This window comes from Elgaria multicarinata, chromosome 2 (genome assembly GCF_023053635.1).
Source record: "Elgaria multicarinata webbii isolate HBS135686 ecotype San Diego chromosome 2, rElgMul1.1.pri, whole genome shotgun sequence".
NCBI classification, from domain to species: Eukaryota; Metazoa; Chordata; class Lepidosauria; order Squamata; family Anguidae; genus Elgaria; species Elgaria multicarinata.
The window spans coordinates 179752637-179775742 of NC_086172.1; the positions used below are offsets into that span (position 1 = coordinate 179752637).

General features: G+C 48.4%; 1 protein-coding gene across 2 annotated transcripts in view; it reads left to right on the plus strand.

The window, feature by feature from the left end:
• The first annotated feature begins 17577 nt into the window (after positions 1-17577).
• Positions 17578-23106, plus strand: part of PYGL (glycogen phosphorylase L) — a 62521-nt gene continuing 56992 nt past the window's right edge. Inside the window, exons 1-2 of one of the 2 annotated variants that reach the window (XM_063118273.1) lie at positions 17578-17674; positions 21239-21499. In XM_063118273.1, coding sequence (XP_062974343.1) covers positions 21257-21499 — 243 coding nt within the window. In that variant the 5' untranslated portion in view covers positions 17578-17674; positions 21239-21256. The remainder of the gene's footprint in view (positions 17675-21238; positions 21500-23106) is intronic. The other variant, XM_063118272.1, reaches the window with a different exon arrangement.

The following is a 23106-nucleotide window of genomic DNA, read 5'->3' on the forward strand; positions in this document are numbered from 1 at the left end:
AATGGTCAGGCCTTCTGGGAGTTGTAGTCCAGAACATCTGGAAAACACCAGGTTGGGGGAGGCTATACTAGATGATAACATCAGGAAGCCAGGAACCAATTCTACTGAGTTGTCACTTTTTCTTCTTTTTTCCCTTGCTGGGTTTCTCTGTCTTGAAACAGCTATGTGACAAGCAGAAATCCAGATGTGATGCTTTTCTCAGCACGCAGAGATATACAGAGGTACATACTGGGGACCCAAACTTTGTATATGTGGATATTTTGAACTGCTTCATTTCAGCATTTCTCCAACATCAAAGGCCTACAACATTCCACCAGTACGAAGAATGAGACATGTGGGGGAAGGAGCTCACTTATCCGAACTCCTGGAAATATTCTTCTGGCAAACTCTTTCTCTCATTAACGACTCCTCTACAGAACTTGGCTCTCCATCACCCCCCAGACCTCCATGCACACAAATAACATCCTAGAGCTCTTTGACATGACAGAATAGTAGAGTTGGAAGGGGCCTACAAGGCCATTGAGTCCAACCCCCTGCTCAATGCAGGAATCCACCCTAAAGCATCCCTGACAGATTTATTATTACAGGTCAACTATCAGTAATGTCAGATGTTAAAACAGTATTGCACACCTCTTATCAAATATTGTCAAATATATGGTGGGCAAATGGTTTATTCCAACGGTCTTCCGCGGAAACCTGGAGTTTCCTTGGACGCTGATTCATCAAAGAGAATATCAGTCCTGGGCAGACGGGCTTCTTGTTCCCAGGAAGACAGTTTATCTTCCATTCCTGATCTTCCATTGCAAGATGCAGCCATTATGGAAATGTTTGGGTGTGTTCTAGCGTGCCCTAGAATAATTGAATCATAGAATAGCAGAGTTGGAAGGGGCCTACAAGGCCATCGAATCCAATCCCCTGCTCAATGCAGGAATCCACCCTAAAGCATCTCTGACAGATGGTTGTCCAGCTGCCCCTTGAAGGCCTCTAGTGTGGGAGAGCCCACAACCTCCCTAGGGAACTGATTCCATTCTTGTACTGCTCTAACAGTCAGGAAGTTTTTCACGATGTCCAGCCAGAATCTGACTTCCTGTAACTTGAGCCCGTTATTCCACGTCCTGCACTTTGGGATGATCAAGAAGAGATCCTGGCCCTCCTCTGTGTGACAACCTTTCAAGTATTTGAAGAGTGCTCTCATGTCTCCCCTCAATCTTCTCTTCTCCAGGCTAAACATGCCCAGTTCTTTCAGTCTCTCCTCATAGAGCTTTGTTTCCAGACCCCTGATCATCCTGGTTGCCCTCCTCTAAATATTGTGGCAGGTGTGTGTGTGTGTGTGTGTGTGTGCCTCACAGCCTCTGTTTTCCTCCACTCAACACTGTGACCAATTCGCTAAGACATTCAAAAGGATTTACAGATCCATGAGTCACTTACGTCTCATGAATGACAGAAACACTAAGCAGCCAAGGTCTTTCCCTCTTAAGAACCTCAGGGTCCCTGAATAACACACCAGCCAATATTCAATTTAAATGCTACATACGTGTTTGGATCCAAAAGGGGGGGTTTCCTCATTTTAGAATGCTAAGGATGGACAAAAGACTTTGCATGTGGGTGTGAGTTTGTTCAGGATAACATCAAGAACAGTGAGCTGAACATCTCTCACCATATTTCGGCATATTGTTAATGCACAAGACAGTAGAGAAGGGAGTAACTTTAAAAAACTAGATGTACATCCCAGCTGATGCTCATTCTGCATCCGCATTGCAAAGCAAGAAAAGAAAACTCTGTTTTGGTGAGACCAGCCAATGAGCATCAAGGCTTGGCAAAAAAAGGAAGTGCTTGGAATTCGTAAATGTGAAAGCCAGGCACAAGTTACATGGGAACAGAGGTCAGCCATTCATTTAACTGGGAGAGCTAATCACACACTCCTTGCCTTTCCATGCAGATGATGGGGACGCCACACGGTCAGGAATCATGTCCACAGCCTGGTTTCATTTATAAGTAACCCTCCATATGACTACTCCTTGGATTTAGACAGCGGATGCTGGTTTCACCCATCAGTCATTCGAAGCTCCTCCCCCTGGATTAGAAACCACACCCATTGAGCCAGAAGCTCCACCCCCAAACAGGAAGTGGGTAGGAGGTAACTTACTCACAGACCAAAAGTTGTTTTGGGGCCCTTCCACACGCCGTACTGAAGGCGCATGCATGCGCCCCAAGTACAACCCCAAAACGATAGTGTGGACTACAGCCAGAAGAGACGGAGGAGGCGGCTGGGGAATCCAGGCGCGTCCTTGCCGCCGCCGCCGCCTCCCCACCAGCCTCCTGCTGCCGAGGTGAGAGCGACCCAGGTCGGAGAGCTCGGCGGAGGCGGAAGCCGAGCTCTCCGACCCGGGTCGCTCTTACCCAGGCAGCAGGAGGCTGGCGGGGAGGCGGCGGCGGCAAGGATGCGCCCGGATTCCCCAGCCTCCTCCTCCTCCATCTCTTCTGGCTGTAGTCCACACTATTTTTGGGGGGTCGTGCTTGGGGCGCATGCATGCGCCTTCAGTACGGTGTGTGGAAGGGCCCTTGGTCACCTCAGTACCACAACTCCCCCCCCCCCAAATAAATCCCACAATCAAAGATGCCAAAAGATTTTTTCACATGAGGGCCCCAAACCTTTCAAAACTGAATAGTTGGGTGTGAGGGCAGTAGTACCACCATCCAGCCCCTTTCCTTGGGCTGAAGAAAAGAGCGAGGGTCACCACAGTCACCCACCACCACCAATGCGCTCCTCCATGCCATTTCTGATTGAACCATGGTTATTTCTGGTCAAGTGGCCAGAGCAGGGAGGTGCTTCAGGAGCCCATGAACCATGCTTCCCATCCCCCCTGACAGGGGTAAATATATTTACAAATGCAAACACCCTCCCTGGAAAACTCATGATCTCAGATGTCCCATTTATATTTCATCCTACATTTCTGAAGCTAACCCAAGACCCTTTTGCTGCACATCATGATGCATAAAACAATGCGTCACGTATCCAGGATCATCCACAATGACAACAGTGGCTAGCAAGACACAGTTCGTGGACTGATGCGCCATTTTAGAGAGTTGCTTCCCAGCATCCTTTGCAACAATGGAAAGGACTCCTGAGACGCAACTCTCAAATCAAATGCTGGTTCATTGCTAGACTTGCCAGCTTCCGCACCTTGGACAGCTCCTTTAGAGTTCTGACTGGTTCTGACTTCAGCCCAGAGCAGTTTTGCCACCCCGCTGATTTCGGAGCCACTAGACTTAGAAGAATCATAGAATAGTAGAGTTGGAAGGGGCCTCTAAGGCCATCGAATCCAACCCCCTGCTCAATGCAGGGATCCACCCTAAAGCATCCCTGACAGATGGTTGTCCAGCTGCCTCTTGAAGGCCTCTAGTGTGGGAGAGCCCACCACCTCCCTAGGCAACTGGTTCCATTGTCATACTGCTCTAACAGTCAGGAAGTTTTTCCTGCTGTCCAGCTGGAATCTGGCTTCCTTTAACTTGAGCCTGTTATTCCATGTCCTGCACTCTGGGAGGATCGAGAAGAGATCCTGGCCCTCCTCTGTGGGACAACCTTTTAAGTATTTGAAGAGTGCTCTCATGTCTCCCCTCAGCCTTCTCTTCTCCAGGCTAAACATGCCCAGTTCTTTCAGTCTCTCCCCATAGGGCTTTGTTTCCAGACCCCTGATCATCCTGGTTGCCCTCCTCTGAACCCCCTCCAGCTTGTCTGCGCCCTTCTTGAAGTGTGGAGCCCAGAACTGACCCAATCTCCACTTCCTAAGTTAGATTGCTGAAAAACAACACTTGAGGGAAGTTAGGAGTGGATCTTTGTGTGAAAGGCCTTGTTTTGCTTGGTTCTGGGACCGATTACAAATTCCCGGACTAAGCATGTGCTCAGAGCGAGTCTGTTTCTTAATTCCTGGCGACCCACTTGGCCCACTATTCTGTGCCTGGCTCTGATTAATGAACCTCAGGGTTCCAGTAAAAAATCTTTCATAAGATTTGGTCTCCAGGCCCTGCACCATTTTTGTCACCCTCCTCGGGGCATGTTCCACTTTGTCACTATCTTCATCTGCAGCAACTAGTAGATCCTGATAACCCAGCTCTGTGCCCCAGAAACACCTTGAGCAGAGGTTACAGCCAAGCCAGTTGAGAAATTGACGTCCCTCTTCAGTGGTGCCTCCAGAAACATGGACAGCCCATTCAGAGAGGCTGTAATGCAGTCCGTCCAGTCCTGAATGATTGATCTAGATCTGGATATTGATATGGTGCCGCTTTTATGTTCGTAGCAAATCGGTTCAAGCTCTGGTGGAAAGCTCTGTAAAACAGCGGGCGGCATCGTTTCATCACAGCCCAATTTAATTTTGAAACAAGCCAAAGATTAGGAGAGATAGTTGCTTCTTGCTTCCTAGAATCATAGAATAGCAGAGTTGGAAGGGGCCTACAAGGCCATCAAGTCCAACCCCCTGCTCAATGCAGGAATCCACCCTAAAGCATCCCTGACAGGTGGTTGCCCAGCTGCCTCTTGAAGGCCTCTAGTGTGGGAGAGCCCACAACTTCCCTAGGGAACTGATTCCACTGTCATACTGCTCTAACAGTCAGGAAGTTTTTCCTGGTGTCCAGCTGGAATCTGGCTTCCTTTAACTTGAGCCCGTTGTTCCGTGTCCTGCACTATGGGAGGATCGAGAAGAGATCCTGACCCTCCTCTGTGTGACAACCTTTTAAGTATTTGAAGAGTGCTCTCATGTCTCCTCTCCATCTTCTCTTCTCCAGGCTAAACATGCCCAGTTCTTTCAGTCTCTCTTCACAGGGCTTTGTTTCCAGACCTCTGATCATCCTGGTTGCCCAGGATGATCCTAGAAAAAAAGCGGGGTTCATTCATTTGCTCATCTTCCAATGTAACGTATGACATGTTCTGACAGCAATGTCCTTCTGCATTCAACACAGGGCAAACAGGCAATATTAAAAATAAACAAAAAAACCCAGTACCTGAACACTTCAACCTCCCTGGACACTCTGCCCTGCCCTTAAAGTGACCACTTCACTGCTCATTCCTAATTTCAGATCATTGTGAAACAAGTTGAAAAGCATTTTTCCCTCCAAATAAAGATCCCTGTTGGACCCAGATATTTACTTTAAGGTGCTCCTCTATTTGGCACTGGTTAGGTCCCATCTAGAGTGTTGCGTCCAGTTCTGGGCTCCACACTTCAAGAAGGATGCAGACAAGCTGGAACGTGTTCAGAGGAGGGCAACCAGGATGATCAGGGCTCTGGAAACAAAGCCCTATGAAGAGAGACTGAAAGAACTGGGCCTGTTTAGCCTGGAGAAGAGAAGATGGAGGGGAGACATGAGAGCACTCTTCAAATACTTGAAAGGTCATACAGAGGAGGGCCGGGTACTCTTCTCGATCCTCCCAGAGTGCAGGACACGGACTAATAGGCTCACGTTACAGGAAGCTGGATTCCATGTGGACAACAGGAAAAACTTCCTGACTGTTAGAGCAGTATGACAATGGAACCAATGACCTGACAGACAGCTGTCCAGCTGCCTCTTGAAGGCCTCGAGTGTGGGAGAGCCCATGACCTTCCTAGGTCATTGGTTCCACTGTCATACTGCTCCAACAGTCAGGTTACAGGAATCTGGCTTCCTGTCACTTGACCCCATTATTCTGTGTCCTGCATTCTGGGATGATAGAGTGCAGGACACGGAATAATGGGCTCAAGTGAGAGAGCCAGATTCTGGCCAGATATCAGGAAAAACACCCTGACTGTTAAAGCAGTACGACAATGGAATCAGTTCCCTAGGGAGGTGGTGGGCTCTCCCACACTAGAGGCCTTCAACAGGCAGCTGGACAACCATCTGTCACAGATGCTTTAAGGTGGATTCCTGCATTGAGCAGGGAGTTCGACCTGATGGCCTTAGAGACCCCTTCCAGCTCTACTATTCTATGATTCTATGAAGATTGTTGCTTTTCCCAGAAGATGGCGCTATAATCATGTTTTATCCATAAATTATTTTTAGTGGTGTGACACAATTCCAATCCAAACAGCGAAGAATCTTGTGATACCTTAAAGTCTCACAGATGGCCAATTCGTAAGAATTTAAGACGAGTCATGCTGGATCATAGCCAGTGTCAATCTAGTCCAGCACTCTGTTCACACAGTGACCAGCTACCCATTGACTAAAAACCCACAATTCTCTGGACACTACAGACCTCCATACCTTCATAGAATCATAGAATAGCAGAGTTGGAAGGGGCCTAAAAGCCCCGGCGCCTGATGTATCATACCAGGTGCCCACAGGTGCCATTTTTGCATAGCGCCCACGGGCGGCCAGCTTGCCATGGGTTGTCACGTCATGCAACCCCCAAGTAACCCATGGCCTGCTGTTGGGTTATTTGAGAGTTACTTCCCCCTCAAACGCAAGCCATATTATTATTATTATTATTATTATTATTATTATTATTTATTTATTTATATAGCACCATCAATGTACATGGTGCTGTACAGAGTAAAACAGTAAATAGCAAGGCCCTGCCGCATAGGCTTACAATCTAATAAAATCATAGTAAAACAATAAGGAGGGGAAGAGAATGCCAACGGGCACAGGGTAGGGTAAACAGGCACAGGGTAGGGTAAAGCTAACAGTATAAAGTCCGCATAAAATCAAGTTTTAAAAGCATTAGGAAAAAGAAAAGTTTTTAGCTGAGCTTTAAAAGCTGCGGTTGAACTTGTAGTTCTCAAATGTTCTGGAAGAGCGTTCCAGGCGTAAGGGGCAGCAGAAGAAAATGGACGAAGCCGAGCAAGGGAAGTAGAGGCCCTTGGGCAGGCGAGAAAAATGGCATCAGAGGAGCGAAGAGCACGAGCGGGGCAATAGTGTGAGATGAGAGAGGAGAGATAGGAAGGAGCTAGACCGTGAAAAGCTTTGAAGGTTAACAGGAGAAGTTTATATTGGATTCTGAAGTGAATTGGAAGCCAATGAAGAGATTTCAGAAGTGGAGTAACATGGTCAGAGCGGCGAGCCAAGAAGATGATCTTTGCGGCAGAGTGGTGAACAGAAACCAACGGACTGATGTGAGAAGAAGGAAGGCCAGAGAGAAGAAGGTTGCAGTAGTCCAACCGTGAAATAACCAGCGCATGAACAAGCGTCTTGGCAGAAGAGACAGACAAAAATGATCGAATCCTGGCAATATTATACAGGAAAAAACGACAAGATTTAGCTACTGCCTCAATATGAGGAATAAAGGAGAGCGAGGAGTCAAATATAAAGCCAAGGCTACGAGCTTCCTTGACCCGAGTAAGCGTGACATCATTGACAGTAAGAGAGAATGAGAGGTGAGGAGAAGGTTTAAGAGGAAAAACGAGCAATTCAGTCTTTGCCATATTAAGTTTCAAACGACGATGAAGCAGCCAAGCTGAGATATCTGAAAGACATGCCGAGATACGATTGTGAACATCAGGAGAAAGTTCCAGAGATGACAGATATAGTTGTGTATCATCGGCGTACAGATGATATTGGAGGCCATGAGATTGAATAAGCTGCCTGGGTTCACATGACACGACAAGCCACGACTGGGAAGGTAATTAGGCAAATGGTGCCTGGCACGCATCATCAATTGGATCGTGCCAACTGGCTGTCTGTCTGCCCTTTCTTCACACCAGACCAGGGCTGCCACATTAGGGGAGGCAAGAGTCAGGGTCCATTGTTAAAACCAGCTACCCTCCTTAACAAGAGGGCAGCCAATTGGCCAGCGTCTTCAAGGTCGTCTCCAGCAATCCTACAACCACTTTGACAGAACCCAATTTTACGATCAAGAATCACAGTGCAGGAAGGGACCCCCGAGAGATCATTTAAACAAGGGGTGTTGAACCTCAGGCCCGGGGGCCAATCCTGGCCCTCCTGGGCCCCCAATCCTGCCTCTGGTTCCGCACCCTCTTACCTTTCCCGCACCCTCTTACCCTCAACTGCCAATCAACATCTAAAAGGCTGAAATGCCTCTTCTGATGCTTCATTGCTGGCAGTAAAGGGCTTTATGCTGGCATTTGGGGCTCTGTCCCTTTTGCCTTCAGCCGTGCTCTCCTCTGGAACGCAGCCCTGAAGAGCTTCTCTGAAATGGAATCCAGCCCCGGGGGCTGAAAGAGGTTCGGCTCACCTCCTTTAAGCCAAATCCCAGCCTCCGGGCAATAAATGCCAGCATTGTAGAGAGATGTCACAGATCTCGCCTTTCATGGCCTTTGGGAGCCCACAAACTTCTTATCTGTCCGTCTTTATGATGCCACCCAAAATGATCAAGGGGACGGAGCAAGTCCCCTGAGACGAAAGGTTACAACGTTTGGGAAACTTTTCGCTTAGAAAAAAGGCAAGCAAGAGCTGGAGGGACGTGATAGAGAAGTATGAACTTATGCATGGTTTTAGAGCAATCTTCTCCACCATGGCGCGCCTCAGGTGTGTTGGGTTCCAGGCGGAGACATCTCTCAATGTTATTATTATTATTATTATTTATTTATATAGCACCATCAATGTACATGGTGCTGTACAGAGTAAACAGTAAATAGCAAGACTCTGCCGCATAGGCTTACAATCTAATAAAATCTAATGAAATCATAGTAAAACAATAAGGAGGGGAAGAGAATGCAAACAGGCACAGGGTAGGGTAAGCAGGCACAGGGTAGGGTAAAACTAACAGTATAAAGTCTGCACAACATCATGTTAATGGGTCTGTGACCACATAATAATAAAAGGAAATGAAAAATGATTTTCAATGGCTACTAGTCGATGGCTAGGTGCTACATCAGAGGCAGTAAGCCTGTGTGCACCAGTTGCTGTGGAACATGGGTGGGAGGGTGCTGTTGCACCCATCTCCTGCTTCTTCATCCCTGGCTGATGGCTGGTTGGCCACTGTGGGGACAGAGTGCTGGACTGGATGGACCTGGTCTGATCCAGCAGGGCTCTTCTTATATTCTTATAAAAGTATGCATGATGTAGAGCAATCTTTCCAAACTAGTGGTCTCCAGCTGTGTTGCTTTACAACTCCCAGCATCCCTCAACCAGCATATCTTGGGAGTTGTAGTCAAACACCTCTGGAGAGCACCAAGTTGGGAAAACTGGCATTAAGTGAAAAGGGAGAGGGTTTCCCCCACCGTCCCCTTCTCATAATACTAGAACCCAGTGAGGTCCTCCCATGAAGCTGATTGCTGGGAGATTCAGGACTGACCAAAGGAAGGACTTCTTTACACCTTGCAGAGTTAAACTCTGGAATTCAGAGCCACAAGATGTAGTGACGGCCATCCGTTTGGATGACTTTAAAAGGGGATTCAGGGCACGGTCCTATGCATGTTTTGACACAAAAAAGGCCTACAGCTCCTTGCATGCCATGTTGTAGACGTTTCTTCCGTCTAAATATGTATAGGGTTGCGCCTTAGGATAAAGATGATCAATGGCTATTTGTTACGATGGCTATAGGTGACCTCTATTTAAGGCAGCGGACCTCTGAGCACCAGTTGCTGGGAAATGCAAGGAAATGGTTGACCACTGTGGGAAACATTGAGCTCGGCTAGTTTAGTCCGGCCTGTGCTTTGATCTGATCCAGCCACAGGGCTCTTTGTATGGTTTTGATGTTCTAAGCTAACAACTACAGATGATGGGGGTGGTGCGATTCACAGGGCCAAAGGGGAATGAAGGCTGCACGTACTGACCTCTCCACCATATGCATTCAGAGAGTGCCTAAGCATTAGATAAGGTGGCCACTTAATGGAACTAAGAGACTTTGGCTGCATTCAGACAACATGATAGTCAACACTGGGTTAAGAGTCAACTCCACGATTGATTACTGAGGGGGTACTCTCCACATGACATGATTATAATCAACCATGGTGTGGATTAAGGCCAGCGTCAAGTTGACTATTGGTCAACGACGTGTTTGATTGACACATCCCCCACCCTGTCTCCCTCCCCTCAGTACTCTAGAATACCCTAGAATAAGGGCTTGTGGGAGGGAGGAGACTCAAAGCAATGAAGGGAAGCAATTCAACACACATATCAACAAACTTTCAAAATGTGAATCTGGGGGTTTGCATTCTTTAACTTATTTTCAAGATTTAATTTTAAATTTTCATTTTGAGGAACATTTAAAGAAAGAATAAAACACCTCACACACATATACAATGCTCCAAAACTGTTTCAGCACAACCTTATGCATGTCTACTCTGAAGTAACTCCCAGTGAATTCAGAGAGCTTACGCCCAGGTAAATGTAGGACTGCAATTTAGGCTGATTATTAACTTGCCAACTTTGAATGTTCGACATCCAGTTTTCCTTCTTTCAAAAATCGAAGACTATCCACAGCTAAGAATGTTGTTAGCAAGAACCTCTATCCCAGAGATCCTTTATGCAAAGTATTTGCAAGTATGAGTTAGGAACATTTTCTTGTTAAGAATGCATCCCAGTATAGATCTGAGTCATATATCGATAATTTCTATGGTATCTGGGAGTCATTTATTAATTATACTAATATCGATAAGGACATTACGGTACATCCATCAACTCATGGAACATACTGGAAAAATCTACTAGGAGAAGTGTTCGGGGGAGAAATTGTTTTGATATATTTTTCTCTAGCTCTGAATATATTACAATCAGTCCACTGCATCACCTGATTAATTTGATTCGATGATGATCGTATGTATTAAGGATATGCCGTGTTTGATTATTGTGTTTTGTTTGATGTGATTGGATGTTACATCTTTTTGTTATAAATGTAAAATTCAATTAAAAAAAATTAAAATCGCATTCCCACCTTCACGATCCATTTAATCTTCTGATGAGATTCTTGCAGCCACACTGGGATTTTTCACCATATTCCAGGATGCTTTAAATCGAATTCAGCAGGAATTATTATTATTGCACGTCACAGCAACATGCTTATACGAATTATCTGATATTAATAAGAAAACAATAGAGTTTTCTTAAGGATGGATTTCAGTGGGAAATTTAAGCATGCGCTTAATGTCCCTGTTTGCCAGACTTCCACTTGCTTACACATTTCCCCTCATTTAAATTTTACACCTCAAATGATCAGAAATACCAGCTCTCAGGGGAGACAAGTCAAGTTTTCTGCAAGGGCTATTGCACTTTGCATGCCTCCTTCTAAAACAGAGGTTCCCAGATGCATTTCTCCACTGTGGCACCCCGGCTGTGGAATGAGCTCCCCAGAGAGGTCCGCCTGGCGCCTACACTGTACTCCTTTCGTCGCCAGCTGAAGACCTTTTTATTTTCTCAGTATTTTAACATCTAAATTTAAACTTTACTGTTTTAATTCTGTATTTTAATCCTATATCGATTTTTGCTGCGTGGTTTTATCCTGGTTGTGCTTTTTATACTGTATTTTTTTGTATTTGTGCTTTTAACCTGTTGGTTGTTTTATTATGGTTTTAATTTTTGTGAACCACCCAGAGAGCTTCGGCTATTGGGCGGTATGAAAATGTAATTAAAAAAATAAAATAAAATAAAAATAGAGTGTGTTGGACTACAAATCCCAACTTCCCCAGCCAGCATGACTAACAATCAGGGATGATGTGAGGTGTAGTCCAAGAACACCTGGGAAGCCAAAGTTGGGAACCGCTGCTGAGTCTAACAAGAAGGCCTGCCAGGATCAGTTAATCATGGAGAGAGGTAGCAGGCACCCTCCTCTGTGAACGGGCACTTTGGACTCACACAACACTGGTCCAATTAAGAGCACTTCACTTTGGTTCGATTCTGTTCTTCTCCTTGGCAGGTATGAATGATTGGATAATTGCTAGACAGTGGATTAAGCAAGCTGTTCAAAGCCAGGTAATTCCTTCTACAAACAATCACACCCATCTCCCAGGAGGTGGGCCTTTATTTCTCCTCCCTCCTCTGCTTGGTGTTCTCGGCCTCTCTAGCGCTGCCCAAGATTGATCATGCCAGCCTTGTCAAGAAGAGGAAAACGCAGCTCAGTTGTCGCCAGCACACCGGGTCTTCTCAAGGGAATACGGTGCACTCTCCAGCTGTACAACCAGCTGGAAAAGTCAAAACACACAGCCCACCCCGACAAAAAGAACCATGATCTGACACGCGCAGCACCAGAGCACAGCGTGAAAACCAATAGGCAATGCTTAACAGCCAGTGAAACGCTTGTGAGTCATGGCAAATTTGGGAGAAAGAGGGTCTATAAACTGCCTTTTATTTATTTTTGGACTTTGTGTCCCGTCTTTCTGTTAAGATAAGCAGGGCTGCAAGTAGAGGAATGCTAAACAATCATGCAGCAATCTAAAAGAAAATTATAACCAAGCATCAAAATAAAACACAGATCAACAACTATCAATCAGCCATTTAAAACAGCAGCAGTCTAACCTAACCATAAGAGGCAGACCCAAAGGAAGCTAAGAACTAAGAAGAACCCCACTGGATCAGACCAAGGGTCCATCTAGTCCAGTATTCTGCTTACACAGTGTTGACCGAGGACTTTCAAACAGGAAACGGTGCAACAGCACCCTCCCACCCATGTTCCCCAGCAACTGGTGCACACAGGCTTACTGCCTCGGATACTGGAGATAGCACACAGCCATCAGGGCTAGTAGCCACTGATAGCTTTCTCCTCCAGGAATTTATCCAACCCCCTTTTAAAGACATCCAGGATGGTGGCCATCACTACATCTTGTGGTAGTGAGTTCCATAGTTTAACCATGTGCTGTGTGAAGAAGTCCTTCCTGTTATTTGTCCTGAATCTCGCACCAATCAGCATCATGGGATGACCCCGTTGGGTTCTAGTATTACGAGAGAGGGAGAAAAATGTCTCCCTATCCACATTTTCCTCTATCAGGTCTCCCCTGAACCTCCTTTATTCCAAGCTAAACAATCCCAGCTGTTGTAACCTTCCCTCACAGGGGAGATGCTCCAGCCCCTGGATCTTTTTAGTTGCCCTTTCTGCACTTTTTCAAGCTCTACAATATCTTTTGTTAGGTGTGGTGACCAGGACTGTACACAGCATTATTATTATTATTATTATTATTATTATTTATTTATATCCCGTCTTTTGCCCAATGCTGGGCCTCAAGGCGGCGGCATCACAAAACATTAAAACATATGCATTAAAAACCTATAAATAGAGATATACAAAAGTTAAAAGTATATTAAACGTATTCCAATATTAAAACATTTAAAATGACAATTCTAAGTGTGGTCGCACCACCGATTTGTACAAGGGCAGTGTGATACTGGCAGTTTTATTCCCACTTCCTTTGCTAGCTCCTGGGAAATATACATTTTAACAGTCCACCAAAAAACTGACCAGTGATGGACCAAAGACAAGTCCCTGCCCATCAATACTTCTGAGAGCAGAGGGATACGTGGAACAGTGCCTTCTTGACGGTGGCACCTACATTTTGGAACTCTCTTCCTTGGATGACATTTACTGGTGTTTTTACTGTGTATTTTTTTTAAAAAAATCTGTATGCCATTTTGGGGGGGGGGCTATTGACTTAAAAGGATCCCCCAAATAAACTCGAGCAGGACATTCCATTAGCATCACACAGACCCACATCAGAACGTGCATGGTGTGCCCCTATGCACATGCCTACGCATCATGTGCCCCAATGCACCAGCATGGACAGCTAAAGAAACAGGCACACCGCTGCATGACATCTACACTTGCTGCGTTTGCTGCAAGAAAGGCTGCTCTTAACGCCTGCAATGTCTTACAGCCATCATAATTTGGGAAGCTGCCCACAGACTGGAAGCCACCGGGAAAGACCCGTGCCACGTCTCTGTTCAGGAGCAGACAGAGGCTGGCTGTGCTTTGGCGGGTCGCTCTTCCACCACGGCCGACCTCTCCGGTGCAGCCAAAACCACCTGCTGTTCCCAAGCTGAACCATTCATGTCTTTAATCTCTCCCAGGCCCAACATCAGGAAACCCGCGTTTCTCCTGTCGCCTCTAATATCACGGCCTGCGGTCGACCCTCTAAAGCAGAATTACCGCGGCTGTTAAATGCCGGCGGCGGCCAAAGGACACCCTCTCCTTGACATCTAAATTCCATTTGCAACGGCCTCTTCTGTCTGGAGTTAGCAACTCCTTGATGGGCAAATGGGATCTAAGCTCCCCTTCAGACTATAATCCTATCATTGGCGCTTTGTTCCATTAGGAACGGCGGGGCAGCAGATTCACCTGTGTCAGCTCAGGTGGGCAATTACAGCCCAGGTCCCAACCACTGGGCTCCCTGGAGCAGCGCCCAGCAATGGGTTCATTTATTCTCCCTGGTCCGTTCCAGAGGGCCAGCCTCTTTGGAGTATCCTGCCCTGTGATCCTTAGCACGTTTACTCAGAAAGAAGCCCCACAGAGTGCAATGGGACTTGCTTCCAAGGAAGTGTGCAGAGGCTTACACAACCTTAACCTCAGTCGGATTTATTTATTTTATTTTTTATTACATATTTATACTGCCCAAAAGCCTAAGCTCTCTGGACAGTCTACAGCTAAAACCGGATGCCGCACAGGCAGCCCTATTTCGCCCACCCCAGTACAACCAACCAGGTACAGCAACACCCGATGGTAGTGTTTAAGGTGCCACAAGGCACTTTATTGTCCTTATGGCAACGGACTAACGTAGTTAAACCCCTCTACAATTGTATTCTTTTTGTCTTTAGGAAAGGAAAGGAAAGGAACCTCTTGTGCGAGCACTGAGTCATTACTGACCCTTGGAGGGACGCCAGCTTTCGCTGACGTTTTCTTGGCAGGCCTTATAGCGGGGTGGTTTGCCGTTGCCTTCCCCGGCCGTTATTACCTTTCCCCCAGCTAACTGAGTACTCATTTTACCGACCTCGGGAGGATGGAAGGCTGAGTCGACCTGAGCCGGCTGCCTGAAACCAGCTTCCGCTGGGATCGAACTCAGGCCGTGGGGAGAGTTTCGGCTGCAGAAACTGCTGCTTTACCGCTCTGCGCCACACGAAACTCACCTACTCACTACCACAAGATGTGGTGATGGCCACCAATTTGGATGGCTTTAAAAGGGCGTTGGATAAATTCCTGGAGGAGAAGGCTATTAAAGGCTACTAGCCCTGATGGTTGTGTGCTATCTCCAGTATTCAATGCAGTAAGCCTGGGTGCACCAGTTGCTGGGGAACATGGGTGGGAGGGTGCTGTTGCACCATGTCCTGCTTTGTTGGGCCCTGATTGACAGCTGTTGGCCACTGTGTGAACAGAGTGCTGGTCTAGATGGACCCTTGGTCTGATCCGACATGGTTCTTCTTATGTTCTTAAACTCTTCATTGTTTTACCTTTATTATTTTTAATTCAACCTAGTTACTATTTACTATTTACCTAGTTACTATTCACTATTTACCGTCTACCCCCTTAATACTGCCTCCTCCCTTTCTACTATCTAGACATTAGTTCCCCCCTTATTACAAACTACTTAATCAGTCCCTTATCATTATCTCTTCCTACTACAACTAACTGGCTATGGTATTTAACTTCCACTTAAGTATATCTCTTCGTGCCTTACTGCTGCTCTTCCTTACTCCTCTAAGTAAATATATTATCACCCCTACATTACAACTCATTCATTTTTATGTACCGCTACTATTCCTTTACTCCTATTAGTAATGTAGGGTGACCCTATGAAAAGGAGGACAGGGCTCCTGTATCTTTAACAGTAATGTAGGAAAGGGAATTTCAGCAGGTGTCAATTGAAGAGGGTGAAATTCCCTCTTCATCACAACAGTTAAAGCTACACTAGCTGTAGTAGAGTGGCCAGATACAAAAGAGGGCAGGGCTGCTGCAGCTTTAACTGTTGTGATGAAGAGGGAATTTTACCCTCTTCAATTGACACCTGCTGAAATTCCCTTTCCTACATGGCTGTTAAAGATACAGGAGCCCTGTCCTCCTTTTCATATGGTCACCCTAAATGTGTCAACTGGCCCTAAACCCACGCATAGACATTTTTCTTTAGGCTGCTGATCTTCCTGCACTTATGGAGAGTCAAGTGAGTCAACGGCTGAGTTCTGACAACAGGGTTGTTTCCCATTCTGTTCCTATTACCTCCCACCCCACAGTTGATTCGCTTGTCGACCAAACTCAACCACATGCCCTAAAATCCACTCTTTCCAAGCGATGGACAGCCATGCCGCCATCTTTCTCCTGCTCCCAACAGAACCCTTAACAGGGCCAGAAGAAACGCAACCTATCTGCAACTGCCTGGAGGCAGACCTTCCAGCGTGGGCCACTTTTGCCTGCTCTGGCCGGCAGCAAGTCTGTAGACGGAGCCCCCCCCCTTTTTATTATTATTCTGCAGGTGCTGTGGGATGAACCTGGGTCCTCGTGCATGAAAAACAGGTGCCTTTCTGCCATCAAGCCGTGCCCGCCCCCAAAAGAGCTGCAGCTTTTACCATTTTATTTATTTATTTATTGCACTTATATACTTTGAATGTTTTAATTTTTGTGAACTGCCCAGAGAGCTCCGGCTACTGGGTGGTATAGAAATGTAATAAATAAATAAATTACATACCGCCCCCATAGCCAGGGCTCTCTGGGCAGTTTACAGAAATTCTAAAATTAAGATAAAAACGAGTATACCACATTTAAAATTTTTAAACACAGAACATACACACATAAAGCATTAAAAACCGCTAAAAAAAAACTAAACATGTGGGTGATTAAGATGTGCCGCCATATGCCTGGGCAAAGAGGAAAGTCTTAACCTGGCAGCGGAAAGATAGCACCGTTGGTGCCAGGCGAGCTTCATCAGGGAGATCGTTCCATAGTCTGGGGACCACCACCGAAAAGGCCCTGTCCCTCGTTGCCACACTCCGAGCCTCTCTCGGAGTAGGCACCCGGAGGAGGACCTTAGATGTTGAATGTAGTGACCGGTATATTCACGTGGGGAGAGGTTGAATCCCTGGCTGAGTTCAGACGACACGCTAATCAACGGCTGTTTCCCATTCTGTTCCTATTCCCCCCCACCCCAGTTGATTAACATGTCGTCTGAACTGCTAAGCTGCAAGCGCTGGGGCGGGGTGGGGGCGGCGCGGGCAACTGCTGCGCTCCGCCGTTTGCGCGTCTTCCCTGCCTTGCGCCATACTCGCTGCCCTTGCAGGACGTCGCTGGGCCCCCGCGCCCCACTTCTCCCTCCCTTTGCAAACTGCTCTTGCCGGTTTCCGCTGTCACGTCCCCTCCTGCCCTGCCTGCAGGGCACGGCGAATTCCTGCCGGCGCCTCCCAGCGCGAGCAAGCAAAGGCAGCATCGCCCAAACGGGCCAGGGGCCAGCATCTGGGCGAGGGCGGGGAGGAAGTGCAAAGGGGGGGGCTGGATTTTGCGGCTGGGGGCGAGCAGCCCAGCCCCTCCCCTCCCCTCCTCTCCTCTCCTACCCCCCCCCCCCAGCGCAGTTCCCCTTTCGCGGCGCTGGGCGGCCGTGGGGCAGGGGCGGGGCCCTCCTCGTTCCGCTCCCCCCCCGGGGGCAAGAAAACTTCCCTGCCCAGCGAGGAGGAGGCGGTGCCTGCGCGCGGAGTGGCGTGCGCCCTGGCGAATGGCAGCTTATAAAAAGAGGGTGGGGAGGCGGGCTTTGCTCTTTTCCGGGGAGGCTCGGAAAAGCACCTTGGTTGCGATCGAGCCCCGAAGGGACGGGGGGAAACTTTGTCGCCCCAGGATCGAGCGCAGGTAAGGAAGGAGAGTGAGTGAGTGGTAGTGGTGGGTGGGGTGGGGACGGGCATTTTCTCCCCGCGGGGGCTTCCCCATATATCCAACTCGGGGTACGCTGATGGGAAGTGGGCGAGGGGGGCTCCCGAGGGACGCGCCCCGAGGCAGAAGGCGCTTCTCCGCCACTTGTAGGCGGAAGGGCTCCTTTGCGAAGCCGGCGCGCAGGACCCGGGGTAGAAGCGGGGTAAGGGGCAGCCTCCGAACTCTGCTGGGTAAAGAGCTCCGCCACCCCACCCCACCCCCTCCGGGGTAATGAAGGAGAAAGACTTGCTCCCCCCGAAGTACTCCTACGGCTGAACGTTCATCTCCCCTTAGGAATGTTACCCACCCCCCGTCTATAATATCCACACTGATGGAGCGGGTAGCGAGGTAAAAGGGTAGGTAAGTGGGATGTGACTCGGATCTTCTAACTGGACCCAGGGTAACCCTCCTCGCCAGCCTCCTTCCCCGCTCTTCCCTTCATCTAAGTTAAAAGTCACCGTTCACACGTGACACTTAAACAAGCGTTGGCGTTTCCCAGGCCTGTAACACAAGCGTGAAAGCCTGCTGGGCTGTCAAGGAGTTGCGTTTTTCCTCTACGAAAATGGCTCCCACCCACTGTGGGACTGGCCCACGTTTCCCAGACGGAGGCTGCAATGATCCTTGTGTGCACGCACTTACTGGAGAGTAACCCTCACTGAGCACAGTGGGAGTTACTTCTGAGTAAATATGCATAGAGGCAGGCTACAATCCCCAACCCGCTTCACTAAGGAGTAAACCCCTCTCTTTGATCTCAGTGAGATTTGCTTTGGAGTAAAGGTGCCTGGGGTGATATCGTTGCACAGGTAAATTACACGGGAACATAGGAGTCCATCTAGCTCAATCTTGTCAGCACTGACTGGCAGCAAAGCAGGGGCTCTCCCGCTGAGCCACGCCCCCTTCCTCCCAACACAGGGCGGTTTCTGATCCAGCCTTCCCCAACCTGGTGCTCTCCAGATGTTTTGGACTGCAATTCCTATCAACTCTAGCCAGCATGATGGGAATTATAGTGCACAAGATCTGGTGGGTGCCACCAGGTTTGGGGGGGGATGGGTCTGTTCTGATCCACAGAGCAGTTAAGCTGGTGTAGTCTTGAACATTTTCAGACCTGAGGAATGAACTATTTTTTTGCATTACCTGCAAATCAGCCTTCTGTCTCACGGGCTGCAGTCTTTGGCTTCTGCCGTTCTTGTGTCCAGCCTCTTGATTGTGATAGATTTTGGATTTCTCTTTCTCTCTCTCTCTCTCTCTCTCTCTCTCTGCCACTTTCTGTCTCAGGTTAGCAACATTTGCAAGTCTTGTGTATCAGAGTGAAAAGTGGCTTTGGATCCAGTGTGTATCATGCACCATTTGAGCAACTCTCTCACGGTGTTCACAGAAGCGCTGTAGTTCCGTGGGAGAGCCCCTGCATTGAATGCAGAAGGTCTCAGGTTCAACCCTTGTCTATACACCCTGTGCAGCCCCTTCTGGCTGCGCAGCAGTGCTGCGTTGTTTGTACAACACAGCCATCATGGGCTTCTCCAAAAAAAAACCCTGCATTTTAAAAGTGCTGACATACCTCAACTTTTTCATAGAATCATAGAATAGCAGAGTTGGAAGGGGCCTACAAGGCCATCGAGTCCAACCCCCTGCTCAATGCAGGAATCCACCCTAAAGCATCCCTGACAGGTGGTTGTCCAGCTGCCTCTTGAAGGCCTCTAGTGTGGGAGAGCCCACAACCTCCCTAGGTAACTGATTCCATTGTTGCACTGCTCTAACAGTCATGTCCAGCTGGAATCTGGCTTCCTTTAACTTGAGCCCGTTATTCCATGTCCTGCACTCTGGGAGGATCGAGAAGAGATCCTGGCCCTCCTCTGTGTGACAACCTTTCAAGTATTTGAAGAGTGCTCTCATGTCTCCCCTCCATCTTCTCTTCTCCAGGCTAAACATGCCCAGTTCTTTCAGTCTCTCTTCATCCTTTGCACCAAGGTTGCTTCCTTCTTTCCACCATCTGTCGGTGGTGACCTAACTTTGGGTTGAGGCTAGGGGTGTTCACAGAGGCGGATCAAGGCCCAGGGCAGGGCAGAGATCGGTCCCAAGGAACTGAATGGCCACCGGTGTGCTGCGCCTTTTTCAGCCGGATAACCCGTGCTTCCTCCTGCCATCAGGATTTACTGTTCCCACCCCACAGTTGTGATGCTGCGGGATTCCGAGGGAACAAAGACGCGTAGTAAAACCACCCTCCAGGTAGGGCAGGAAAAAAATCTCCTGCCTGAAGCCCTGGAGAGCCGTTGCTGCCAGTCTGTGTCAACAATACTGGGCTAGGTGGACCAAAGGTCTGACTCAGTACGAGGCTGCTTCCCGTGGCCCTGCGTTTGTGCTGTGTGGATGTTGCCACAAGGCAGAAGAGGAAGGAAATGGGTGTCTCCCAACCGATGCCAGGTTTTTCTCAAAGCGCAATTTGATCTCAGTGTTGTGTGCAAAAAAAGCCCCAAGGAAGTAGGATCCCTTTCTGATCCCTCTCTGAATCTAAGGTGGACGGGGGTTGAGGTGGGGGCATGGGAGAGCTAAACCTTCGCCCCTCTCTGTCTCTCGAAGAAAAAAACTAATCTAGGCCCACTTTCTGCCAGGCACACTCATTTTCTTTTTGCAGAGCAGAAAATGTGTTTGCAAGAGCGTTCCGTTCTGCGAGCCCCATCTGCAGTCAGAAGCGGTAGCCACACAGAGTCGGGCTTTTCTTGCCTTTTTGAGAGTTGCCTGGCCGACTTGGTCAGTTTCCAGCCGGCTTTGCCTCTTTTAAAGGGCCATGCCACTCCCTGCCTCTTCAAGGGTCTTTATTTAAAGTCTGTTCCATCCCCTTCTCCTGTCTGAAAAGGAAGGTTGCATAAAGTCCCTCCTCCTGCTCCGTGTCCTTGTGTTTGGGACAGACAGCAAGACCCAACCTCCGTCTCTCTTGTTTTTTCTTTTCTTTTTTATTTATTTAAGCATTTTTATGCCGCCGTTCAGCCAAAAAAGGCTCTCACGGCGGCTTACAAAAGTATTTCTTGACAGTCCCTGCCCACAGGCTTACAATCTAAAAGACATGACACAAAAGGAAAGAGGATTGGGAGGGAGGAGGAGGAGGGGGGGAAAGGAAAGCAAATTCAGGCATTACAATCTTAGAGAGAGGCAGCGCTTGGCCAGCACCGATGGAGGCTGGTGACTCCGATGTCAGTGGGGCGGTGAATCCACTCCGGGTTACAGTCAGTACCGGTCAGAACGCTAAAGGAGCTCTCCAAGGTGATTCTGATTGGTTCTGACTGAAACCTGGAGCGGATTCACCAGCCCACTGACATCGGAGTCACCAGCCTCTACTGGCTTGCACCCTTGGGTGCCCTATTTAACCTGAGGTCCTTCCGCTCCAGACTCCTCCCCTTCGTCAGGAAGGTGGGAGGGAGGCTGGAGCTGGCTGGCTGCAAGCAAGCCCCAGGGGTCAGTGCCTTCCGGGCTGCTGTGCTTAGCGTCTGAGCCCGATCGCTGTTTCTCCAGCCTGCAGCCTCGGCAGCCATGTCTCGGCCTCTGACCGACCAGGAGAAGCGGAAGCAGATCAGCATCCGTGGCATTGTTGGCGTGGAAAACGTGGCGGAGCTGAAGAAGGGCTTCAACCGGCACCTGCACTTCACCTTGGTCAAGGACCGCAATGTGGCCACCCCGCGCGACTACTACTTTGCCCTGGCCCACACCGTGCGCGATCACCTGGTGGGCAGGTGGATCCGCACCCAGCAGTACTACTATGAGAAGGACCCCAAGGTGAGACACGTGAGGTGGGAGGGGTGGGAAAACCGGCTCGAGAGGTGGGTTTTCTGTTGGGCCCCATGGGGCAAGTTTTGGAGTCTCACAGAGCTCTTTATTCTGCATGGTGAAAAGTTCTGTGGGACCCTAAACCTTTCGTGCTCTTATGCTGGGGCCCCTATAGCATATTTTATGTATGACTTCGTGTGTTTTGGGGTTGGCATTCTTTAGTTTGGGGGAAACCCTGACAGGGAGGCAAGTAATGATGGAAATTTATAAAACACATAAGCCTTTTATAACCCAACACCTTCCAGATGCATTGGACTACAAATCCTATCATCCCCCAGCTGTGGTGGGTGGGATTTGAAATCCAACACATCTGGAGAGTGCTGGGTTTTACGGAATGACCATGCTGGCTGTGATGATGGGATTTGTAGTCCAAAACAGCTGGAGGGTGCTGGGCTGGAATCAGGCTGCTACAGATAGTCAGAGCATGCAGGTGGCAGCTTTTCTTCCCAAGTCCACGTAGCACGAGAGCGGAACACCCAGTGCAGGTAACTGGCAATAGATTCAGAACAGACATAAGCTATCCAGACAATAAGAGGGTTCTTTCTACCCTTTTTACATCTCTGTGAAACAAAGTCCCTCCTCCCTTTCCAATCACACCATTCCCCACTCCCACATGGATGTCAATCAGTGTTTTGTGCTACTTTCCCCTTAAAGACTTTGGGGTGTCGGCTACTACCTCCCCCTTGTATGTGGATGATGATGTTTGGCTATAGCCCAATAGGGAAGACTTGAATCAGAAAGAATGATTCATTCTTTCAACCAGGATGATCAGAGGTCTAGAAACAAAGCCCTATGAAGAGAGACTGAAAGAACTGGGCATGTTTACCCTGGAGAAGAGAAGATTGAGGGGAGACATGATAGCACTCTTCAAATACTTAAAAGGTTGTCACACAGAGGAGGGCCAGGATCTCTTCTCTTTTCGATCCTCCCAGAGTGCAGGACACGGAATAACGGGCTCAAGTTAAAGGAAGCCAGATTCCGTCTGGACATCAGGAAAAACTTCCTGACTGTTAGAGCAGTGCGACGGTGGAATCAGCTACCTAGGGAGGTTGTGGGCTCTCCCACACTAGAGGCCTTCAAGAGGCAGCTGGACAACCATCTGTCAGGGATGCTTTAGGGTGGATTCCTGCATTGAGCAGGGGGTTGGACTCGATGGCCTTGTAGGCCCCTTCCAACTCTGCTATTCTATGATTCTATGAGAAGAGATGCAGGACTAATAAAAGCAAGTCCTTCTTCACACATTGCATAGTTAAGTTATGGAACTCACTACCACAAGATGCAGTGATGGCCATCAATTTGGATGGCTTTAAAAGAGGGTTGGTTGAATTCCTGGGGGAGAAGGCTATCCAGTATCCATGGCTACTAGCCCTGAGGGTTGTGTGCTACCTCCAGTATCTGAGGCAGTAAGCCTGTGTGCACCAGTTGCTGGGGAACATGGGTGGGAGGGTGCTGTTGCACCATGTCCTGCCTTGTCGGTCCCTGGCCGACGGCTGGTTGGCCACTGTGTGAACAGAGTGCTGGTCTAGAATCATAGAACCGTAGAGTTGGAAGGGGCC